Source organism: Chanodichthys erythropterus, chromosome 4 (genome assembly GCF_024489055.1).
Source record: "Chanodichthys erythropterus isolate Z2021 chromosome 4, ASM2448905v1, whole genome shotgun sequence".
NCBI classification, from domain to species: Eukaryota; Metazoa; Chordata; class Actinopteri; order Cypriniformes; family Xenocyprididae; genus Chanodichthys; species Chanodichthys erythropterus.
Genome location: NC_090224.1, coordinates 22,312,894 through 22,338,286, shown reverse-complemented (window position 1 = coordinate 22,338,286; position 25,393 = coordinate 22,312,894). Strand labels below are relative to the sequence as shown.

At 32.2% G+C, this 25,393-nt stretch overlaps 1 protein-coding gene across 3 annotated transcripts; it reads left to right on the top strand.

Moving 5' to 3' along the window:
* mettl24 (methyltransferase like 24) lies at positions 1-25,344 on the top strand. Of its 3 annotated transcripts, none has more exons than XM_067383341.1 (6): positions 1-155; positions 4,313-4,532; positions 10,372-10,470; positions 11,783-11,919; positions 16,633-16,858; positions 24,205-25,344. In XM_067383341.1, exons 1-6 carry the CDS (start codon positions 79-81, stop codon positions 24,526-24,528), a joined length of 1,083 nt encoding a protein of 360 aa, XP_067239442.1. In that variant the 5' UTR covers positions 1-78; the 3' UTR covers positions 24,529-25,344. The 3 variants fall into 3 exon arrangements, with proteins under 3 accessions (XP_067239442.1, XP_067239444.1, XP_067239445.1); XM_067383343.1 differs by having other exon boundaries at positions 27-155; positions 4,244-4,532; XM_067383344.1 differs by lacking the exons at positions 1-155; positions 4,313-4,532 and having other exon boundaries at positions 10,394-10,470; positions 16,638-16,858.
* Positions 25,345-25,393: the final 49 nt, after the last annotated feature.

The following is a 25,393-nucleotide window of genomic DNA, read 5'->3' as shown; positions in this document are numbered from 1 at the left end:
GAAGATGTTTACCAACTCTGGACTCCGTATACGAAGACTTTCTGAGCGTCTGAATGCACAGAAGAAAGACAGAAGCGAATGAAGCAAAAGCTCAGACATGAAGAGCAGAAGATCAAGAAGCACAGGCTGAAAGAGGAGGGCGAAAATACTTTACAGTAAGGTCACATTAGTTTATAATGCATTAACTAACAATGAGAAATACCTTTTTACAGCGTTTATTAATCTTTGTTAATGTTAGTTAATAAATATAATATTAGGAGATGCAACTTTTGATTGTAATAATGTTGAAATTAACATTATATGAGATTAATAAATGCTTTAGAACTTGTAGTTAACCTGTGTTAACTAATGAAACCTTACTGTAAAGTGTTACCATTTAGTTTTAATAGTTTCATATCACAGTAATGGTGAACAATATTTTAATTTTTAAAAGAAATTATTTTTAAGTATGAAATAATCATGTGTTAATGTCTGTTTTTGTAAATCCAGAGACTGAAAAACTGTACAAAAAGTACTTTATTCTAATTTTATTTATTTGGATCTTGATGGAATCGAATCCAAATATAGATGATTTTTTTGTCAAATAAATCAGTGTAAAATATGAAAACTATAAAGACAATTAATGCAAAAAGTTGACATTTTTAGTTTACTCCGTGTTTCTTTGTCACTAACACGTGTTAAAGGGGTCATGATATTAAAAAATTAAAATTTGCCTTGATCTTTTGACATATAAGAGGTCTTTGAACCATTAAAACATCCTGCAAGTTTCATATCTTCCTCATTATAAACAAGCATTTATTTAATCAAGCTCAGAAAACAGCTTGTTTTGATATTGCGGGATCTGAGACGTCACATGGGCAAATAAATTTGCATATTCCCGCCTCCAAAACAAGACTTAGGCGAATAGTTAAACATCATCGCACCGTAGGCCACGCCCACTGTCACCGCAGGCCCCACCCACATTTGAATAGGCTGCAAAATTAATAACAGTGCAAATTCAGCGCAGAATCCTCTGCTTTAGAGCACAGATATCAGATCAAATAGTGCTGAAACCAGGAGAAACACTGTGCCACGAACAAGTTAATGCTCTCCAGCCCACAAATCCCCATGGGTTTAATGTAGTAACGTGGTATTGTGGTAGAAATACTCGAATGCTTTTACATTATTAATTTCAGGGTTCGTGCAAACGTTTGAGAGTGAAATTCAAGCAATCTTCAAGGACTTTTCACACTTTTTCCAGCACTTAAAACCTAAATATTATCCATTTTTAATGTTATTTTTAATGTGATGATTTGTAAAACTACAAGGTTGAAGATTAAGAAAAACTATCACTTCTACACAGAAACCTTTTTTCAAGTGCCCTTATTATGCCTTTTTAATATTGTTTTGGGAGTCTCATTTAGGCCAGACTTTTTCGTCATAACTATTAAAGTAAAAATTGGCTATATCATTAGTTTAGTTTGACATTACAATGAGTGCTTACTGTTTTCAGAGAGATTACTTCAACTAATATTAGTTGGCATCTTAACATACCATTACAATACAGATAGAGCTCTACTCTACTGTAATAACACAAATTTGTTTTGTATGTTGTAAACTCACACGTTAGCCGAGCACAAAGGTGAATAACCGATCATGCATTACACTCTGTAAACAAAAGTCGTGCTTCATCCTTGATCATTACTCCAAGTAATGCAGACAAGCTGCATTACAGTTTTTCTCAAACGCTAAAACACATTTCACAAACGTTTCCTCCACGTTCCCCAATGTCTAAACACAACACCCTTTTCTAAAGCTACATAAACACAACCACACCTTCTCACTTCAAAACTCAAACTTTCACACCAATTTCAAAAATGTAAACACTATACACATCATTACACACTACAGCAAAACAACTGGAAACACAATGCTCAATTTGTGAGAAGGTTCTTCGTTTCATAACTGCCAGTGCATATTTTTAGAAACTTTACAGTAATGGATGTTCTTAGATCTCTGCAGAGGATTAGGCATTTAGATTTGTGAGTTTCATATGAAGAGTATAAGTAAATTCTGCATGTACACTACTGTCAGGAACCTCAGTGATGGCTCTTTGGCCAATGATGTTACGGCCTCTTTGCCTTCGTTTCTGCAGGTTGAAGCCAGCCTCATCCAGAAAGAGGTACTCATGAGGTCTGGCCATCGCGTCCAACTGTAATATCCTCTGTGAAAATGTGAAAGTGCACAGGTGTTCAGAACAACAGTCAGTCAGGTAGCACAGTATTGTCCAGAAGTAATGTAGGCCACTGATCGACACAGTATGTCCGCTAACTGTACTGTGAACATGGATGTATACTTACTTGCACATACTCGTAACGTAGGTCTTTGTGTCGCGCAGAGTTGCGCTCAAAGGGAACCCTATAGACCTGTTTCATCCGCATCTTTTGGCGCCGGAGAACTCGGTCTATTGTGGCCAAGCTGACATCATCAATGCTCTCAAAGACTTTGTCTCTGATCTCCCGGAGTCTGATGAGGTTGTTCTCACGAACCATATCCACAATGAGGGTTTCTTGTGCCGCTGTAAATATGGCAACCCTCCCACCTCTATGTGGCATTCTTTCAACTCTAAAGAAAGAAACATGTGTTGTCAATTGACATGTTTTACAATACAGTAACAACTGATCTGAAACCAACAGACTACTTTCACAGGCTTGTAAAATTGTATTGTGACAAAGCAAGCAATAGAGTACAATACCTGTTGTGTTGTCTGAATGCCCTGATAATGGTGGCCGCGGTGAACCTACTCAGGTTTGGACGGACTCGTAGTCTTGCTTCAGCCATTGTCATGCCATGGACAATGACTGTTGCTCGCATCTCGTCCGTAATGATGGTGCGAGGTTGTCTTGCTCTCCCTCCTCTCCCTTGTTGGTCCTCCTCTGACTTGAATTCCTCTTCCCCTGACTCTGCCTTCATCCATTTTGTTTGTTTGGAATCTTCAGCAAACTGTGCACTCTGAACTTGTTTTTATACATGTGGTCACAGCATTAGCAACAAGTGTCTTCAATTTTGAGTCGTTGTGTGTAATGAATGACGCCAGGTGTGTTCATTGTGTTCAAATATTGCTGACTGTGTCAAACATTTTGCATCACATGAGCTTTCATTTGAGAATATGAGCAGAGTTCTTTTGCGACTTGTGAAAAATATGTTAAGATTTATGAGAACGGAGGATTGTGTTTTGTGAATTGTGTCTTCATGTCAAATGTGTTTATGATATTGGAAAATGATGGCTAGATTTAGTAAACGTGTTTAGACAACTGGTCATTTGGTTTAGAGGATTGGCTTTTGTGTTTTAGCATTTGAGAAAAACTGTAATAGACACATTTTTAGACAATATTGGACCCACATCTGAAGAGCAGAACTACAGAAATGTGAGTTAGCCGGTTAGCAGGAGACATACAGACTGTACTGTACATCTGTATGAATTTTGAACGATTGCTAGAAAGTATAAACATCAATTATTAATCATATTTACAGGTTGAGATTCAGAGGAGCAAGCTGATCCAAATAAACTGGGCATTGATCCATATTTTAAGACCAAGCGTTTTGTAAATTCTGCGTTAAACTCAAGGATTGAGAAGCAGTTGTCAGTAAAATGACAGGAACACAACAAAAGATTGTACTGCTGTGGTATTGTTAAAAAAAATAATTTTCCCTGCCTTCTGCAAATGCAAAAAGTGGGTGTGCAATGTTGCTAATGTCTTGTTGTGACATCACAACGAAGCAGCTGGGGATTTGTTTTACAAACAACTCGTTTAATTGACTCAGAGTCGACTCTTACTTTTGAAAGACAATAACTATATACGGTTCACTTTCAGATTTAAAACTTTACAGGATGTTTTCATTCACTTCAGTCACACAAAAATCTATAATTTAAAATTAGCCCTAGATGGCGGCAGAGAAGCACTTATTGTATATGGAAAAGTAGAAAAAGTCTCATGAAAAACAAAAACTTTTTCAAATTGTGACTGAATTACACAGGATGCAAGTAAAGAGTGCTTCTTTTATAACCACTGAAGCTGTCCCGGATCACGTCAGAGGATTGCATGTTTGTTCGGAGCATTTGACTGAGTCCCAGTGTAATGAAGAGTTTGCAAACAAACATTTGTTAAAAGATGAAGCAGTGAACCTCAAGGATCATAACTCCATGTCATGACCCCTTTAATATCATCTGCATGAATATCTAACAGTACAAAATGTATAGCAGAGTCCGGATGGAGACGCACACGACTGAAAAATGAGCGAGACGTGAGATGAGACTGCAGTGTACTTTCAGGAAGAGGATGAACAAGTGTTTGCTGCTGCGCGTGAGTCTCCTGCTGTCTCTGCTGTGCATCTGCGCTCACGTCTATGTGGAGCTCAAGGGCTTGTGTCTGACGGCGGCGGTTCGACTCCAGAAACAGACCCCGAATCGCAGGCATCAGAAGGCCGTTACCAGGACACCTTTGGCTGACGCCGCATCCACGTGCTGCCGGCCGCTGAAACATCACAGACGGGTGAGAAAACTGATATTAATGTAAATGACTGCATTCAGATCTCAAAACTCAGCAGTCAAGGACCCGCCACAAGATTTCTGATACTTCTGCTGTAATGACAAAGTTGGTCAATTTTTAGACATTTTTATTTACATAAACTAGGAATGAAATTATATTAAAATTATTAAATAAAACTATTATAAATAATTAAATTAATTCAAATAAAATAAGTTAAACTTATTTACATAAACTAGGAGTGGCACTATATTAAAATAATTAAATAAAATATTTAAAAATAATTAAATTAAACTATTATTTACAAACTGAGTCGCACTATATTAAAATAATAAAATAAATAATTATTAATAATTAAATAAAAATTGTATTTACATAAAGAAGGAGTAGCACTATATTAAAATAATTAAATAACACAAATATAAATAATTCAATGAATTCAAATAAATTAATAATAAATAAATTATTAAAATAATTCAATGAAATAATTATAAAATTAAAAAATTTAAAAAATACTAAAATAATTACTATATAATAAATACTACTAATAATTTTGAGTTACTGAATGTTCATCAGGGTTTGCACTATTTATTATTGATGAATTTACACAACTTTAGTCATTTGTAAATAAAGGGTTTTTGTAAATTATTTTAACTCACAAATATAAAAGCAATATAACATGACATAACTAAAAGTGAATAATAATAATCATTATAAAAATAGTTTTTTTTTTTTTTTTAGATTTTATTGAATTCCATGACACTACCAGGTCTAAAAATCGTATTTTTTAAAAATGAATTTATATATATGAGGTTTTCCAAGACTGTAAGAACCCCGTTTGGTTCCAGTCGAGACTATAAATCCTTCCGGAGAGTTTCGGTTCCCTTTGACTTACATGATATATTTCGACCATACAATGGTCTTTGGTTACCAACATTCTTCAACATATATTCTTTTGTGTTCAGCAGATGAAAAACAGGTTTGGAACGGAAAATAAAACAGCAGTTGTTGAGGGAATGTCAGTTTACATATTAGCTTGTTTGAAATCATTTTAAGTCATCTTGAGTCCCCTCGGTGAAGAAGCACTGATCTATATTCTTACTAGAAAGAGTTACAGCATGCTGATGCACAGAAAACACGATCAGACTCTCAGATGATGGAGAACGAAGCAACTTTAGACAGAATTTATTCCACAGATTAATAGGATCCATGAAACGCACTTCTGTTCTCCATTTTCGCCTGGTATCCTGTTTATGTTGCTGACTGTGCATGTCAGAAACACTCTTAAACAAAAGCGTATTCATGCTCTTCTGAAGACTTTCACACTCTTGACCTCTGACCTTTGAGTCTAACACCACACAAAGATCCCCTTCAGTGCATTATTTACTGCTAAAATGACTCGTACATGAATATGCATGAGTACAATGTTACAATCATGTGCTCATTAACATATGAACGCCATATTTATTCAGTAACATGATGCATTTAATCAAAAGTGACAGTAAAGACATGTATAATGTTTCTATTTCAAATAAATGCTGTTCTTTTGAACTTTCTGTTCATCAAGGAATCCTGAAAAATAAAATGTATCACAGTTTCTACAAAAATATGACTGTTTTCAACACTGATAAATATTTCTTGAGCAGCAAATCAGCATATTAGAATGATTTCTGAAGGATCATGTGACACTGAAGACTGGAGTAATGATGCTGAAAATTCAGCTTTGATCACAGGAATAAATTACACTTTACTATATATTCACATAGAAAACAGCTGATTTAAATAGTAAAAATATTTCACATTTTTACTGTATTTTTGATCAAATAAGACCTGGATGGATCAAACTTCACAGAATGAAACTGCATCATCTTTTATACACAGAAGAATCGTTTGACAGCAGTGAACTGCTGTTATATTTGGGTTAATGATATTCCCTTGATATCTACGATCTAATGATATCTACCATATCAAACTCTTAATTTAAAAATCGCAGTTTGTAAACGAGCGCTGAATGTGTTTGCATGTTTCACAGCGAGTGTTTGTATAATACGAGCTCTGAATCTGAAGAGCGGCAGCAGGAAGGAATTGATTGAATCCAGCTGTGAAAACAGAGCTGCACGTTCAGATTTTGCCAAGTGAGACACGTTCATGGATCCACGTCTTCTGTTGGTCCTAGAACAATATTAAGACCCCTGAAAATCAGATAAAAAAGCATATTATAAGAACATGTTCTGTGTGGGATAACTAATTAGAATTAAAACACAAAAACACAACATAATCACTATAACTTTAACTGAAAAAAATGTTTATATATGTATGTACGGAAATTTCAGTTAATATTTATTTTATTTTATTTCAAGCAGGGTTATTATAGTTAACTGAAACAAAAACCATTAAAAAAAACAAAACATTTTCATTACTTGAAATCAGCGTTACTTTAGTATAATCGAGATACTATTATGTTTTCTTTCAGTATTTTAAATCCATTTTTATGTTAATATTTTCCGTTTTCATTTCAATTTTGTTGCATATATTTTTTCTTTTAAGTTTTTTTTTATTTAAGTTTTTTTTTTTTAAATACATTTTCATCAAATTAAGCTAAATTTAGTTAAAGGTGCCCTCGAATGAAAAATTGAATTTATCTTGGCATAGTTGAATAACAAGAGTTCAGTACATGGAAATGACATACAGTGAGTCTCAAACTCCATTATTTCCTCCTTCTTATATAAATCTCATTTGTTTAAAAGATCTCAACATAACACCAACTGTTATGTAACAGTCGGGATCATTAATATGTATGACCCCAATATTTGCATATGCCAGCTCATGTTCAAGGCATTAGACAAGGGCAGCCAGTATTAACGTCTGGATCTGTGCACAGCTGAATCATCAGACAAGGTAAGCAAGCAAGAACAACAGCGAAAAATGGCAGATGGAGCAATAATAACTGACATGATCCATGATATGATATTTTTAGTGATATTTGTAAATTGTCTTTCTAAATGTTTCGTTAGCATGTTGCTAATGTACTGTTAAATGTGGTTAAAGTTACCATCGTTTCTTACTGTATTCACGGAGACAAGAGCCGTCGCTATTTTCATTTTTAAACACTTGCAGTCTGTATAATTCATAAACACAACTTCATTCTTTATAAATCTCTCCAACAGTGTAGCATTAGCCTTTAGCCACGGATCACAGCCTCAGATTCATTCAGAATCAAATGTAAACAATATAACAGTACAATACTCATATAATCGGACGCATACATGTCGCATGCATGACGAACACTTTGTAAAGATCCATTTGAGGGTTATATTAGCTGTGTGAACTTTGTTTATGCACTGTTCAAGGCAAGCGCGAGCTCCGTGGGCGTGGAGCACAAGAATTAAAGGGCCAGTAGCCCTGAATCGGCTCATTTATAATGATGCCCCAAAATAGGCAGTTAAAAAAATGAATTAAAAAAAATCTATGGGGTATTTTGAGCTGAAACTTCACAGACACATTCAGGGGACACCTTAGACTTATATTACATCTTTTTAAAAAAAGTTCTAGGGCACCTTTAAGTTGTTTATATTTTATTTTATTTCATTTCAGTTAACGTTTATTTTATTTCAAATAACAAAAATGTTTTATGGTTTTAGTTTCAGTTTTAGTTAACTATAATAACTCTGCTTGAAATAAAGTTAACTATTGTCTAAAGTTTATTTTAACTTTAAAATGAACTGAAATAATAAAAAATAAAATAAAATATATACAAACCTCAATTTATTTTATTTCAGCCGGATGCAAAGGCAATATTTCTTGTTTCTATTTAGAAGAGGAACTACAAGAGAAAACATTGACTAATATGTATGAAGTAACCCGGCAGAATGATGATGATGAAGCAGTGCAACTGTTTTCTGAAACGACCAAGATGTTGTTCTCATGCTGAACTCGGGTTTGTTTGACATTTGTAAGAGGGACGGAAAAATGCAGCTCTAATAAAAGCCACAGCGTCTGTGGATCTGGAATTCTCTGACTAATAAAAATAGAAATAGAGTAAAACAAGCTGGAAATAACTGATCCTTCCAACTCTGAAATACACCAACACTTCTGACAGAGTTTGATTTAGAGTGAAACAAACCAACATCACAAATGTGTGATAATATTGATAACAGACACTTACTGATGTTTGTGCCACTGTTTTCCCACCAAAATGACATCACTTCCTGTCACATGACCAGGAACTGGCAGGGATTATACAAAAGTGATATTGAGGACACAAACTGATTATGATTGTGAGCAATATTCTCAAGACAACACGTTTGGTTTCAGTTGGATAAAGATTAAAATTAAGTTATTAAATTATTTAAAATAAATTATTTCTTTGAGAGTTTCTGTGTTAGTGCAGCACCTGAAAACATAGATCATTACAATTTCATGACATTTTCACAAGAATGAATTAATAACAGTGCTGTCAAATCGATTATTCTCGATTAATCACATCTAATGTAAAAGTTTCTAAATATTATGGTGTTCTCAAATCGATTTAATCGCAATTAATTACATCTAACATAAAAGTTTGTAAATAACAGTGCTGTCAAACCGATTACTTGCAATTAATCGCATCTAACATAGCAGTTTGTAAAGATAACCATGCCGTCAAACTGATTATTTGCGATTAATCACATAACAGTGCTGTCAAATCTATTATTCACGATTAAACGCATCTAATGTAAAAGTTTGTAAAGATGACAGTTCTGCCAAATTGATTATTTGCGATTAACCGCATCTAACGTAAACATTTGTAAATATAAGTGCTGCCAAATCGATTATTCACGATTAATCGCATCTAACACACAAGTTTGTAAAGATAAGTGCTGCCAAATCGATTATTTGTGATTAATCGTATCTAACGTAAAAGTTTGTAAATATAACAGTGCTGCCAAATTGATTATTCGCAATTAAACTCATCTAACGTAAAAGTTTGTAAAGATGACAGTTCTGCCAAATCGATTATTTGCGATTAATCGCATTTAACGTAAACATTTGTAAAAACAACAGTGCTGCCAAATCGGTTTTTCACCATTAATTGCATCTAACACACAAGTTTGTAAAGATAACAATGCTGCCAAATTTATCTATGTATATATATATATATATATATATATATATATATATATATATATACTCACACACAGTTTTATGTTAGATGTGATTAATCATTTGACAGCACTAATCTATTAGTATTAATAAATAAAAATATTAAATAAACAAACAAATCAATAAATTAGTGCTTCTTTATAAGTTAGTCCAGCATCTGGAAACATGAAAAAAGCAAAGAAAAGAAAAATCTACACAAAACTAATAAAATTATTTAAAGTTCACCTGTTTAATACAGTATTTTAAGACCAGTGTTGTTATATTTAACTAAAACTAAAACAACAAAAAAATAATTTTTGGTGATTGAAATAAAGCTGAAAAAAAAAAAACTATAAATATTAGGTGATATTAAACCTTAAACGTAAAACAAAAAATAGCAATTGAAATAAATGTTTAAGTCAAAGTACTAAAATTAAAAAAGCTAAAACTGAAACAGCTAGTTCAGAATATCTATAAAAACTATAAAGCAAAACAAAACACAATCTCGAGCTCTCAGACAGTCATAAACGATAGTTTATCTGTTCCAGATCTTCACTGATGAATCTTCAACTTTACAGAAAGATTAAAATAAGACGAAGAGCTTTCAGAATCTCAGACAGAAAAACTCAAGGTCATTTATTTCTCAAAGACAGTTTTCTGAGGTCTATAACCCTGAAGAAGCTCCAGTGAGGAGTTTTCAGCAGTTTTCTGTGTATTTGTGTAGATTCATAGATGGAAGATTGACCTTGAACCGTGGGCCGCAGAAACACACGACTTACAGGAAGAAGCCGATCGATTCCTCAGATACATCTCTACACCACAGGTACAGTCTCACGCTTCACTTCTGGCTTTAATGTAAACGCTATTCTCAATACCTGAGTTAAAGTGCTCTATTATGCTGTTTTAAAGGCTCCTCATGTCTCATAGAGTCTGAAACGGTTCAATCAAAGATTTGGCCTCTCTATGCCACACCTTTCTGAGAGCTGCTCTGCTCTGATTGGTCAGAAACCAAACGCTCATTATCATATCTGAATCTCAGCTCTTGATACGCACAGTGGATTTGCTTTGGCAGCAGAAAACAGCGTCTTCTCGACATGAACAACACGAACCAAACTCTTCCAGTCTCAGATACAACTACAGTGATTGAGAGAAAAGTCCGATGACCTCAATCTGCTGTGATTGGTCAGAAACCAAACACTCATTATCATATTTGACTATCAGAATGCGAGAGGTCTTGAGTTCAAGTCCCGGACGAGCCCCCATTTGTCACGGCCGGCTCACATTCGACAAAGAAGGACACAACAAGTTGGATAGGGGTCAAAAAGAAATAACATTTATTAAAGTAAGAATAAAATTAGAAAAAAAAACAAGCAAAAAACAAGAAACCAACAAATATGACCCATGCGGGGTTCATAACACAGACACACAGTGATACGAACAGTAACGATGGAGTCGGTTTTAACGTATCAATCTCATCAAAGTGGATTTGCTTTGGCAGCAGAAAAGTCAGATGGCCTAAGTCTACTGTAATAGGTCAGAAACCAAATGCTCATTATCATATAAGTATCAGTATAAGTATCATAGTATCAGAATGCGAGAGGTCTTGAGTTCAAATCCCGGACGAGCCCCCATTTGTCACGGCTGGCTCGCAAGCCGCGACAAAAATGGACACAACAAGTTGGATGAGGGTCAAAAAGGAATAACATTTATTAAAGTAAGAATAAAATTAGAAAAAAAACAAGCAAAAAAAAAAAACAAGAAACCAACAAATATGTTCATAACAGACACACAGTGATACGAACAGTAACGATGGTGTCGGTTTTAAAGTATCAATCTCATCAAAGTGGATTTGCTTTGGCAGCAGAAAACAGCGTCTTCTCGACATGAACAACACGAACCAAACTCTTCCAGTCTCAGATACAACTACAGTGACTGAGGGCGGGGCAAAGAGATGCTGTTCAGCCAATGAACACCATTATGCAAATTCGTTACAAACCTATGTAGGTTCAGCAGGAAGTGAGACTGAATTACTGACGACTCTTTTCACAATTGATTCGAAAAAGCATAATAGAGTCACTTTAAATCAGTCACCTGCAGGACGTGATGAATGATGAATCTTCGGTGTGTGTTTGAAGGTGTCCTGTGAGAGACCAGCGTCTGCTCTGCCTGTGTTTGACAGAGAGGATCATGGGTCTTGGGTTCTGTGTTTGGACCGCCGGTTCAGTCTGGCCGAGCGTATCGAGTCGAAACACTGCCGCGTTTATTCTCTCAGGTCAGTCTGTCGCTTCTTCACACACACTAAAAATGGACAAACCCAGCGATTGGGTTAAATGTTTTGACCCAACCTGCTGGGTAGTTTTATTTAACTCAACTATTGTTTAAAAATTACTATATGCCTGACTTAAAATGAAACCAAAATAGGTTGGAAATTAAAAATCAACAATAATAATCAAAAGGTAAACATTTATTAATAATAAATTTAATTTGATTTGATTATTATACATTAAACTTATTAATAAATATTAATTTCCAACCTATTTTGGGTTTGTTTTAAGCAAAGCAATACAATCATTTTTAAACAACAGTTGAGTTAAATAAAACTATGCAACATTTAACCCAACCGCTAAAACAACCCAATCTCTGGGTTTGTCCATTTTCAACCCAACTTGGTTTGTTTTTAACCCAGCATTTTTTATAGTGTATTAAAAATTTTTACTTCTCTATTATGTTAAAATCCTGGGTCAAATCGACCCTAATTAGATTCAATATATTTAACACTATGAAAAACAAAACAAAAAATCAACATTAACATACAAAAAAATAAATGTTACATAATATTACATAAGTGTTATTTAACCTGTACATAATATTGCATGGAAATAAAGTTATTCATGATCTGTTGCAGTAATTTGTTGATGCTTTTACACTTTTAAATGTCCTTTTAATGTTCAGTGGTTGAAGGATGAGTAGAATAATGTCATTTTAATGAAAATGCTTATTGCGTTCACAGAGCGAACATAGTTTAATAGAAGTTATTCCCATAATTTGTGCAAAGCGCCATGGGCTGCAGGAATAAGGTGGATAACTTTTGACACTTTCTGAAAGAAATCTGAGGTGTTTGTGCATGCAGAACATCTGTCAGCACACAACTGAGTACAAACACTGCGGCTGACAGGTACACACTTGTGCGATTCTGCAGGAACACACAAACACACACAGGGTCGTGTCAGGATTCATGCTGTATATCCTTCCTGCACTCGACATGCAAAATCAGCAGGTTTTGCTGCTCATTAACATTCTGTGTGTGTGTGTGTGTGTGTGTGTGTTGCATTGCAAACTAAAATGCTGGCATTATAATCCATGCATGTGAAACGCGGTCTGACAGACTCCTGCCCTGCAGCATCTCTCCTCATAATACAGCCAAACTTCATCAGCTCACGTCATTTATACACTTCTGACACGAACAGACTTTATATATTAAATCAAAGATCATCTCTGGAATGTTATGAAGAAATGAGTCATATTTCAACACAAAATCAAAGAAAAACTGGATCATTATGATGCATTGTGGTATTATTTTTATGACAATTAAACACATTTTTCGTCAAGTTCTCATTAGTGTACTGTAATTAACAAAAAATACAACCATTTATAAATAAAATTTCACCAGTATAGTAGAGAGTATAGTGTGGGGTAAATTGTGTTTAATCCTGAGAATAACATAAAAATGCAAAGAATAAAAATAAAAAATATAAATAATAAATAAATAAATGAAATGAACCAATTCCTATTTATATTTTAAGTCAATAAATTAATTAATTAAAGCGCATATACATGCTTATTTTTCTTAAATAAAGCATGTACACAAGATTAATTTCCTTTATAAAATAGAATTATTTATAATTTAATTATAGTATAAATATTGTATATTATAAAATGAAAAATGACCCAAAGATGTTCTGGATATTTTTTTGCGATTCATTTACATTTACTTTCCCAATAATGACATTTATTTAACAGAAAAAAATAAGTAATAAAACAAACAAATAAATAAAATTAACTGATTTCCTGCGAAATTTTATGTCAATAAATAAATAAATAAACCAATTAATTAAAGCATGTGCACAGGCTTAATTTTCTTAATAAAAATTTACATAAAATAAATAAATAAAAGCACATATACAGGTTTAATTTTCTTTATAATATAAAATATGACACTGAGATGTTCTAGATATTTTTGAAATATTTATTTACATTTACACATTTACTTTTTGGGAAAGAAAATGGCATTTATTTAACAGAATTAAAATAAAAGTGAAATAAAAGTGTCCGATTCCCAGTGAAATTTTGACAATAAATAAATCAATTATTTTAAAGGATGTACAAAGGCTTAATTTATTTATATATATATATATATATATATATATATATATATATATATATATATATATATATATATATATATATATATATATATATATATATATAAATATAATAAAATGTATAATGTAAAATATATATAAAATGTTTTTTTTTCCTTTTGATTTTAAAATTAAATATGACAGAGATGTTCTAGATATTTCTGTGAGAATCATTTACAATTACGCATTCACTTTTTGGGAAAGTAATTGCTGTTTATTTAACAGAAAAAAGCAAAATAAATCAATAAAAATATAAATAATAACAAACAGACTCCCAATTTTACATAAAGAAATGAATTAAAAGACGTACAAAGGCTTGATTCTCTTTATAAAATATAATTTATTATTTTTTCTTTTTGATTTTGAAATGAAATATGACCCTGAGTGAGATTCATTTAGCTGACGCTTTTTAATTGGCTCATAATTTGGTCCTGATCCCAATAATGGCGTTTATTTAAGAGCCAAAGCACTCCTAGAAAGTTGTCAGATCACCTCAAATGATCCCAGAATCCTCTGCAGTGCAAACAGACTCCGCGAACATCAGCGCCTCCGAGCAGAACTCAAGACTCATTACAGTCAGCAGGCGAAATGAATCATTCATGACGAATGCGAGCGGATCTCGAGCACGTTTGACCCCTGCAGCGCTGCCGCGGCGTTCAGCTCATTTCAGAGCGGATCCTCCTCCAGCTAAAACACACTCTCATAAAAGCTGATAAAACAAATACATACAGATATATGTTCACATATGCATGCAACCTACTACTCTTGCTCTTTTTGTAACATACAGTATATATACTGGTCACAGTATGCAAATTTTCTGTATGCATAAAATATGAGTACATGAGCACAAAATATGCAGTACACTGTGTGGAAGATAGCTGCTGAATTCATAAAGCATACTCATATACTACCAGCATATACTGTGCTTTTCAGCCTGGTACTGATCAGATTGTCCAAATTTGAGATGTTTTTACAGAAATTAAAGATTATATATGGAAATACCTGCAGCTTTATTTTTGAGATGACTTGATTAACTGGATTAGATGTTATAATACTGTCTGAAATGATTATATACTATATAAATGAATATATACTACACTGAATGCTAGAACTGTTTGCTGAATAGTCTAAATCAATGAGTATTAATGCGTCAAATCGCTGTATAATCAAACCATATTACATTAAATGTATATATATATATATATATATATATATATATATATATATATATATATATATATATATATAAATTAATAACATTTACAAAAATAATAAAATCACTAAAACTATATAATTATATATATTTTAATAATTTATATGTGTGTGTGTGTGTGTGTGTGTGTGTGTGTTATAACTACAGTATATAACTATAGTAGTGATTTTTAAGTTTTAGTAATTTTGTGTTTTTGCCATTTTTATTAGTTTATGTTATATATATTTATACATACATACTTTATTTTTATGTGTGTGTGTGTATAAATAAATATATATAGAGAGAGAGAGATTTGGAATTTTAGTTTTAGTTTATTTTAGTACATCAAATTAAACTATGTATATGTAGATATATATATATATATATATATATTTATCTTTAATTAATTTTTATATAAATATCTTTATATACATATAAATATATAAAATTATACATAAAAATTTTATATAAATATCTTCAATTAAGTATTCTCTTGAAATAAAATGACCAACACTCTTACAAATATTTATTTCTTGATTTAAAATCTAAAAACATAAATCTATAACATAAATCTGCTTAAAACAACAATAATTTAGTTAACTATATGTATATATATATATATATATATATATATATATATATATATATATATATATATATATATATATATATATATATAAGTTTTAGTATTTTTATTGTTTATTGTTTATGTTTTATAAATTAAGAGACCAATCCAAGTTCAGAAATCAATGTTAAGTGTTCTCTTAATTTTTTCAATAGCTGTATATATATATATGTGTGTGTGTGTGTGTGTGTGTGTATAAAAATGTGGTTGATTCGATATCGATTTTCAAAAGCCACAAATCGACTTTTTGGGGTCAAAAACAACAAAAACAATAGCCATTTTATTAATTTATTACTTTTTTGTAATGGGGCCAGTGAAAATGTATTTAATTAATTGAATTGAATCAAAAATCGAATCAAGAATCGAAATCAGATCAAATCTTGACCTTGTGAATCAGAATCAAATCGATTTTGGACATCTGAATCAATCCCCATATACATATATATATATATGGGGATTGATTCAGATGTATATATATATATATATAATATTAATATAATATGTGTAAAATTAACCTACTAAAACTTTAACTAAAATTAAAATGAAAACAGCAAATATATAAAAATAAAATATACGAAAAAAAACTATTCAAAATATTAATACTAGCTATAATAGTATCTCAATGATACTCAAACATCACTGTTGATTTTCACATGATTAAGGGTGTAAAATTGCTTCTTCCCGTTCAGCCGTCACTGTGGCAGAATCACAGAGAGTGTGAGAGATTCTGATGGTGTGTTTCTGTAGGTTAGGAGTGGAGGATGATGGTCTGGAGCGGCTGTTAGCCGGCTCAGGCTGTGAGGTTCACTGCTTCGACCCCAGTATCAGAGGAGCTCACCTGCAGGACGCACACATGTGGCTCCACCGGCTCTCCGTCGACTGGAGGGACCCGAACCCCGCCGTCCCGGCCCAGAGACTCCACAGCGGCACCAAGAAACTCGCCGCCATCCTCAACGACTTCGGCCACAGACAGGTGAAGCGACACCGCAGAGAACAACAACAAACACTTTATCAGTATCTTTCAGTACTTTTTTATTTTCTTTGTTCATAAATTATCTAAATTATAAAAAAATAAAAAAAAATAAAGAAAATGTATATAAAATATATAATAAAAAATAAATATATATTACTTTTAATAATTATGTATATATGCGTGTGTATAAATGATTTAATTAATATAATATAATTAATAATAATATATCTGAAATTATATCTCGAATCAAGTTATTTTTCTCACTACAATGGCATATATATATATATATAATTAGAGGTTAATAGATTAAAAAAGAAAATAAATAAATAAATAAAATACTTGCATGCATACATAAATGAAATGTTTATGGTTTGATCTTCTTGAAATGCTTCTTATTTATTAAATTCAGTGATAACTGGTTGATAATACATAGGAAATTACAATAAAATGAATAACTAAATTAAATACATTTAAAGAAAAGCATGAAAAAAGTGTTTAGAACTCATATCTGTTCCATTATGAATTTCTAATCACCAGTCATATATTTTTATTTCAAACTTCACCCTTATTTTTTCCATCATCTGCCTGAGCAAGTTTAGTCTTTGCACTTTAAATTCATGTCCTTGAAGAAAGAACACAGAGACATTCAACACATACACACACACACACACACACACACACACACACACACACACACACACACACACACACACACACACACACACACACACACACACACACTCACAAGCAATTATAGTGTCCATTTCTGTCAGGTGCTCCAAAGACAGGTACTCACAGGTTATTGATTGTGTGTGTGAGACGCATCATTTACTGCGAACACAGCAGAAGCTTTACGTTTGCTTTCAGGAGCATCTGTGTGCAGCGTGAGACACAAGAGCGTCTTTGTGTTGGATGATTCACTCTCATCTGCCTGAGAAACAGAAATAGAGATGGAGAGAACGCATAAAGGAATGAAATATGTGCTTGTAATTATGAAAGCGGTTATTATAGATTTATGACTCGTGCTTATGAATGATGGCTTTCAATTTACATCAAAACTGACTCTAATAAGTTTCTTAATACATGATCCTGGTCTTATTTTGAACGGTTCAAGGCATGTTATTAATAAATGTTTATAATCTTTCATTAAAATGTAATAACTTACTTCACCTCAAAGTTACTTCAAAGATTTAAACCCTGAAATTATATTAGTTAGTTAATCATTGTTTTAAGATACTGAAATTCACAATTATACCATCATATAAGCTCATGAAGGATAAAATGTATCACATATTTAGGCCTAAATTTAACATTTATTCAGTTGATTTGCATATAAAATTTGGATTAAGCAGCTTTAACAAACTCGTGGGCACCACCTAGCTACAAAAAAAATTATATTTTTCAAAACTCCTGCCTTGATCATCAAAAAATAGGTGTCATTTGAAAGCTTAGAGTGTGAACTTTACAATGAATGTAGCCATTTTGATTAACTAAATACTGTTATTTGCTGAAAAAAAGAATTTTTAAAAATTTATGAATTTTGTTTTGCACAGCAATGTGTCAAAAGCATCATACAGCTCAGATAATCGTGTTTTGAAAGATCTCACAAAGTATAATATAACAAGCTTTGGGCTTTGACTAAACTTGAGCAAGTTTTTGTACAAAAAGCCCCGCAAGACCCATATGTAAATAATAAACCGATATGGCATTTATGTCAAGTTTTGGCTCGTAACTTTGTGAAAAATGCTTAGATTGTGGAAAATTGGACATCATTATTTACAGCAGATTCTAACTATAACACGTAAAATGTAGTTAAGTGGCATTTCCGCTTATAAATTCATGAAACGTGCATAGATTGTAGAAAATGGCACATGATTACTTACAGTGGATCCTCCCGATTGAAATGAGTCCAAGATCAACATAATCCCGTGCGTCGATCACAAGTTACTCCACGTGAAAGAACGATTTTAAAAATGCCCATCAGGGGGCGCCAATGGCTAAACAAAAAACAAAAAAATAAAACAAAAAACTTTTGATTTCTTCATGTGATCACAACAAAGTCATTATTTTGTGCATGTCATTTTTAAAATGCCTACCTTTGTTCCAAATGCTGTAACTCTTGATTTCTTTATGTGATCACCACAAAATTTGATCCAGATACAGCTCACATATAGAGGAACATCACCAAAAAATGAACCCACTACCTTAATTTCTTCATTAGATATTCTATTTTAAATTAGAAAGATATCTACATTTTATTTGCAATTTTTCAACATGAGAAAGTCCAAATGTATTATTTTTTTTATTTAATAATTTTAAAAGTTTTTTGTGTGTCACTCAGAAAAAAACTTTGAAAATACCCTCAGGGATTAAGGGGTTAAATAATCAAATTTTAAAAATGCATTATTCAGAATGCATTGCTGTATGGCTATGACTATTACATTTAGGCCTAAATCTTGTTTTGAAGTTGAGCATAAAAGGGCCTGAAATTTACATTAAGCTTATTTATAATGTTTACAAAGTGTTTATGAACTTGCAACTACTTAAAATATTCCAAAATATTTAAATAAATGGAGCCTGAACAAACTTTAGGACTTTTTAAATGAATATTATCCATCTATTTAAAGAAATTTAGTTTGAACATTAAAATTGAAGTGAAGCTGCAAGCATGATTTGCTTCTTGAACTCAAGTGAATCTGACCTTTTTAGAACTCAATTTTGTATTCGCGCTCAAACATCATTATCTGGCCGTGGAGAGGAAAGATGGTTTGAATAAATGATGAGTCAGCGTACAGTAGATGAAGTCTGAGTGCTGAAGAACCTGATGATTCATCGCTGATGTTCCCCTTTACCACATTAACTACAGGAGCGTTAGTTTATAGAGCTAAAACACTGCTGATGTCCTGCACATGAAGGGTTTGATTTGATGCTCTAGTGTTGAGTCTAAGAGGAACGACAGCGCTCAACAAATACATCTGTCACGTGTGAAGAAACGCGATCGCTGTCTGGACGAAACCTTGTATCTCCAAACACGCTACTTTTCAGGAAATGGAAAAGACTCTGTATATTGTGTCTTTATATTATTAACATTTTAACAAAATCAAGCTCAAATGGAGTTACGGAGTTTAAACAAAATGTCTTCATGGTTAAAAAAGTTAATATTAGACGCGATTAATCGATTTGACAGCACTAGTTTAAACTAAACATCTTCATTGTTTAAAAACAGGTAATATTAGATGCAATTTATTGATTTGACAGCACTAGTTTAAACAAAGTGTCTCCATAGTTTATAACAATTAATATTAGGTGTCATTAATTGCGAATAATCGTTTTGACAGCGCTAATTTAAACTTTTATTTTTTTTAAACGTTTTCATACTTTAAAAACAGTTAATATTACATGCAATTCATCGTGATTAATTGATTTGACAGCACTAGTTTAAAGTAAATGTCTTCATAGTTTAAAACAATTATATATTAGATGTGATTAATCACGATTAAATCGATTTGACAGCACTAGTTTAAAGTAAATGTCTTCATAGTTTATAAAGTTAATATAAGATGCGATTTATCACGAATAATCGATTTGACAGCACTAGTTTAAACGAAATTTCTTAATGTTTTAAAAAACAGTTAATATTAGATGCGATTAATCACGAATAATCGATTGGACAGCACTAGTTTAAACTAAATGTCTTCATAGTTTAAAAAGTTAATATTAGATGTGATTTATCACGAATAATCGATTTGACAGCACTAGTTTAAACTAATGTCTTCATAGTTTAATATTAGATGCGATTAATCACGAATAATCGATTGGACAGCACTAGTTTAAACTAAATGTCTTCATAGTTTAAAAAGTTAATATTAGATGCGATTAATCACGAATAATCGATTGGACAGCACTAGTTTAAACTAAATGTCTTCATAGTTTAAAAAGTTAATATAAGATGCGATTTATCGCGAATAATCGATTTGACAGCACTAGTTTAAATGAAATGTCTTCATGTTTTAAAAAGTTAATATTAGATGCGATTAATCACGAATAATCGATTGGACAGCACTAGTTTAAACTAAATGTCTTCATAGTTTAAAAAGTTAATATAAGATGCGATTTATCGCGAATAATCGATTTGACAGCACTAGTTTAAATGAAATTTCTTAATGTTTTAAAAAACAGTTAATATTAGATGCGATTAATCACGAATAATCGATTGGACAGCACTAGTTTAAAATAAATGTCTTCATAGTTTAAAAAGTTAATATTAGATGCGATTAATCACGAATAATCAATTTGACAGCACTAGTTTAAAAGAAATTTCTTAATGTTTTAAAAAACAGTTAATATTAGATGCGATTAATCACGAATAATCGATTGGACAGCACTAGTTTAAACTAAATGTCTTCATAGTTTAAAAAGTTAATATTAGATGCGATTTATCGCGAATAATCGATTTGACAGCACTAGTTTAAACTAAATGTCTTCATAGTTTAAAAAGTTAATATTAGATGCGATTTATCGCGAATAATCGATTTGACAGCACTAGTTTAAACTAAATGTCTTCATAGTTTAATATTAGATGCGATTTATCGCGAATAATCAGTTTGACAGCACTAGTTTAAACTAAATGTCTCCATAGTTTAAAACAATTAATATTAGATGTGATTAATCATGATTAATCGATTTAACAGCACTAGTTTAAACTTAACGTCTTCTTGGTTAAAAAAAGTTAATATTAGATGTGATTAACAGTGATTAATCGATTTGACAGCACTAGTTTAAACTAAATGTCTTCATAGTTTAAAACAATTAATATTAGATGTTATTAATCATGATTAATCGATTTAACAGCACTAGTTTAAACTTAACGTCTTCTTGGTTAAAAAAAGTTAATATTAGATGCGATTAATCATGATTAATTGATTTGACAGCGAATAATCGATTTGACAGCACTAGTTTAAACTAAATTTCTTAATGTTTTGAAAACAGTTAATATTAGATGCGATTAATCACGAATAATCGATTGGACAGCACTAGCTTAAACTAAATGTCTTCATAGTTTAAAGACAGTTAATATTAATTTTAAAAAGTCCTGAAGTTTAAGAAAGAGACGAGACTCTTTCTGGGTCAAACGCAAGAGAGAAATCTCTAGAAAGCGAGCGAGAGGTTGACTTGAGTCTCTGACGGACGCGCTGCAGGTCTGCTGGTTTCATCTCTCATGGGTTTGTGTGCAGTAATTCAGGTCAGTCTTCTGCACTGCCCACCTTCACCAGCTCGTCCTCAATAGAGCGTCCTACTTTCCCTCGTCCTCCTTAAAGGAACGAACACTTCCAATGCTGTTATTCACTCTGAGGAACACGGAAGCACAAGTTTTAAAGGCTTGAAGTTGGAAGGTTTTCAGTTTAAAGTACTTTTAATGATTGAAGTTTGAAGGCGATACAGTCTATCAGAAAAATCAGATTGATATTCTGGATGGTTGCTAGGTTTTTCTGTGTGATTGTTAGGGTGTTGCTGTGTGGTTGCTAGGGTATTATGGGATGGTTGCTAGGGTGCTGCTATGCAGTTGAGACACGAGGATGAGAAAATGATGACAAATGCTCATTTTTAGGTGAACTATGGCTTTAAGGAAGCGTGTGTTGTGTTTATATCTTTTAAGAAACAGAGGCAGAAATGTGTGAAACACCTGTTTGTGAGATTACAGTTAATTAAAAGCTAAACATTTACCCATAACACATCTGTCAGATTACGCTGAGTTGCAGGACGATGTTCATGCTGAACTTTAATACTTGGCGACAGTGTTAGTGATTCTTGCCTTAAACGCTCCTCATAATAAACTGCCTTCCCAGCAGCCCTTACGATCATGGAAAGAGACCAAAAGCCATTAGAAATCACTAATGAAGTCTTTCCAATGTGTCTTTGATTATCAGATGCACTCCAGCAGTTCTTGCTCCCAGAGATACTGAGGACACACACAGCAGCTTGAACTATTAATCGTGGTTTGAGAGGAAAAGTAACGAGCCGAGAGAAGTCATGAAAAGCTGTGAATGTACCATTTTGCTTGCTGATGGCCGTATTCCTTCAGACTTCCACAAAATGCTGTAAAAATCTGTTACACAGATTTAGCAAAGACAAAAACAGCATATTCTTGTACTTGTTATAATTGTTACCATAGCAAACTTACATTATAGTCTTCTAATCCAGTGGCCAACAATACTGGCATATGATTGGCTAAGAACTAAACACACAGAAAACTCCCCCCCCCATTTAATATGACTATACAATTAAAATAATAAAAAGTATTATTTTATTATTATTAAGAAGAATATTTTATTCATTTATTATTTAAAAAAAAAATCACACATCAATAAATATTACTATTGCAATTTTGTACTGTAAAGTAAAACTAGCATTAAATAATCATTATAATATATAATTATTATTAAATAGTTAATTATTATTCAGAATATTTTTAGATATTTAAATTATAAAAAATTAAAACCCATAAATAATAATCAATAAATATAAATTATCAATTAATAATGCTATTGCAACAGTACTATTGTATGGAAAAGTACAAAAATGAGCATTTAATAATTATTAAAATTATTATTCAGAATAGTGTTTATTAAAATTATAAAAATCAAATCAGTTAAAGAATATTACTATTGCAATAATACTATTGTTCTGTAAAGTAAAAATTAGCATTTAATAATAATAAAAATTACTATTATTATTCAGAATATTTTATTATAAAATTAAAATCAATTAAGAAATATTGGTATTGCAATATTACTATTGTACTGTAAATAATGAGCATTTAATTATAACAATATTTGTAATAATGATAATTTATTATTCAGAATTTATTATTACTGAATTTATTATTCAGAATATGTTTTAGATCCATAAATTATCAATAAATACTGCTATTTCAATAATACTATTGTACTTAAAGTACAATAGTATTTAATTTAAGCAAAGTAAAAACTGAACATTTAATTATAGTAATAAAATTTGACAAAAAACAGTAAATTTACAATAGCTGACTAATATTCATTTTTGTCTATATTTCTTTGCTTTTCAATGTTAGAACTTTTATTTTGGTGCAAAAGACTTTCTTTATTAATGAATAAACGATTCTTATGACAAATCTGATAAGATGTTTGACACACTTCCCTTAGATTTACACAATTCACATGGGTCAGTTTGGAAAATATGTAAATCCATATAAATACAGAATATTGTAAACATACAGCACCTATAGAGAACAAGATCCTAGTCAGTTTGATTCAGAAAACTGTTAATGATGTCACTTCCGCGTCAGTAATAACGAACGCTCCTCTCAGGTGGATGTCCTGAAGGTGGACCTGGAAAGCGCCGAGTGGAAGATTCTGGAGAACCTGATTCTGGAGCAGGTGCTGGACTCCATCGGCCTGCTGCTGCTGGAGCTGCACCTGCACTGGGCGGGGTTTGAGGTGGGCGGAGACGAGCCTTCGGTGGTCCGCTATTGGTTCAGTCTGCTCAGGGAGTTGGAGCGCGCTCACTTCCGCCTCTATCACAGCTACAGCGACCCGACCAAACCACGCCTTTTCCTGCACAGAAACCTGCGGAACACGAGCAGCTCCTTCGTCCTGGGATGGGTGAACACTCAGTTTGTGCCGCAAGGATGATCAGGAACAGAAACACTTCATAATGCAAACCCAGCAGTCCTGGGTTGATTAGTGCGACATTCTCAAGAGCGTGCGATTATGGGAGACACGATTAAAGATGTAAAACTCCCAGTAAACTCCGTTGATCATGACTTAAGTCATAGCAAATATGCATATTGCACATGATGTAACATAGTTTGCATTGAATTTTACTCAAGATACCATCTCTTCTGACAACAATCAATCATAACAATAGGGGAAAAGCAAACAAAAAAAACAAGAATTATAATTTAGTGGGACTCAACTAAAGAAAAAGAGAAAAACACAAGGTGAAATCATCAAGATAACATGAACCGACATCAATCAATACTATGGTAACACTTTACTCATTATATTGAGACATGGTACCATGGTAATACTACTGTTTAAAGGGCATGTACCATGTAATATTGCAGTATATGAACATGGTTATAGTACATATCAAAGTATCATGGTAGCACAAAATATATAATTATATAATATATATTAAAATTACATAAATTGTAATTAAATTTATTTAATTGTATTTAAATTCAGATCAGCAGTATGTAAATATATATATATTTAGTCAAACCAAAATGTATTCAGACACTTGAACATTTCATTCATTAATTCAGTTTATTCACTATAGTTTAAAAAAATGGTGATAAAATATGACAAGATCTCAGAGTCTTTGAATAATTTTTTGTCCCAAATGTTATCAATTTTTCTGGTAGTCCATTGTATGAAGAATTTTTGGGTATAATATGTCAGTTTACTTTATTTTGCTATACTCACTACATAAATGAACTACAGTGTCCTGCACCCACTAGTAAAAATATACAAAAAATGTCTGAATAATTTTTGG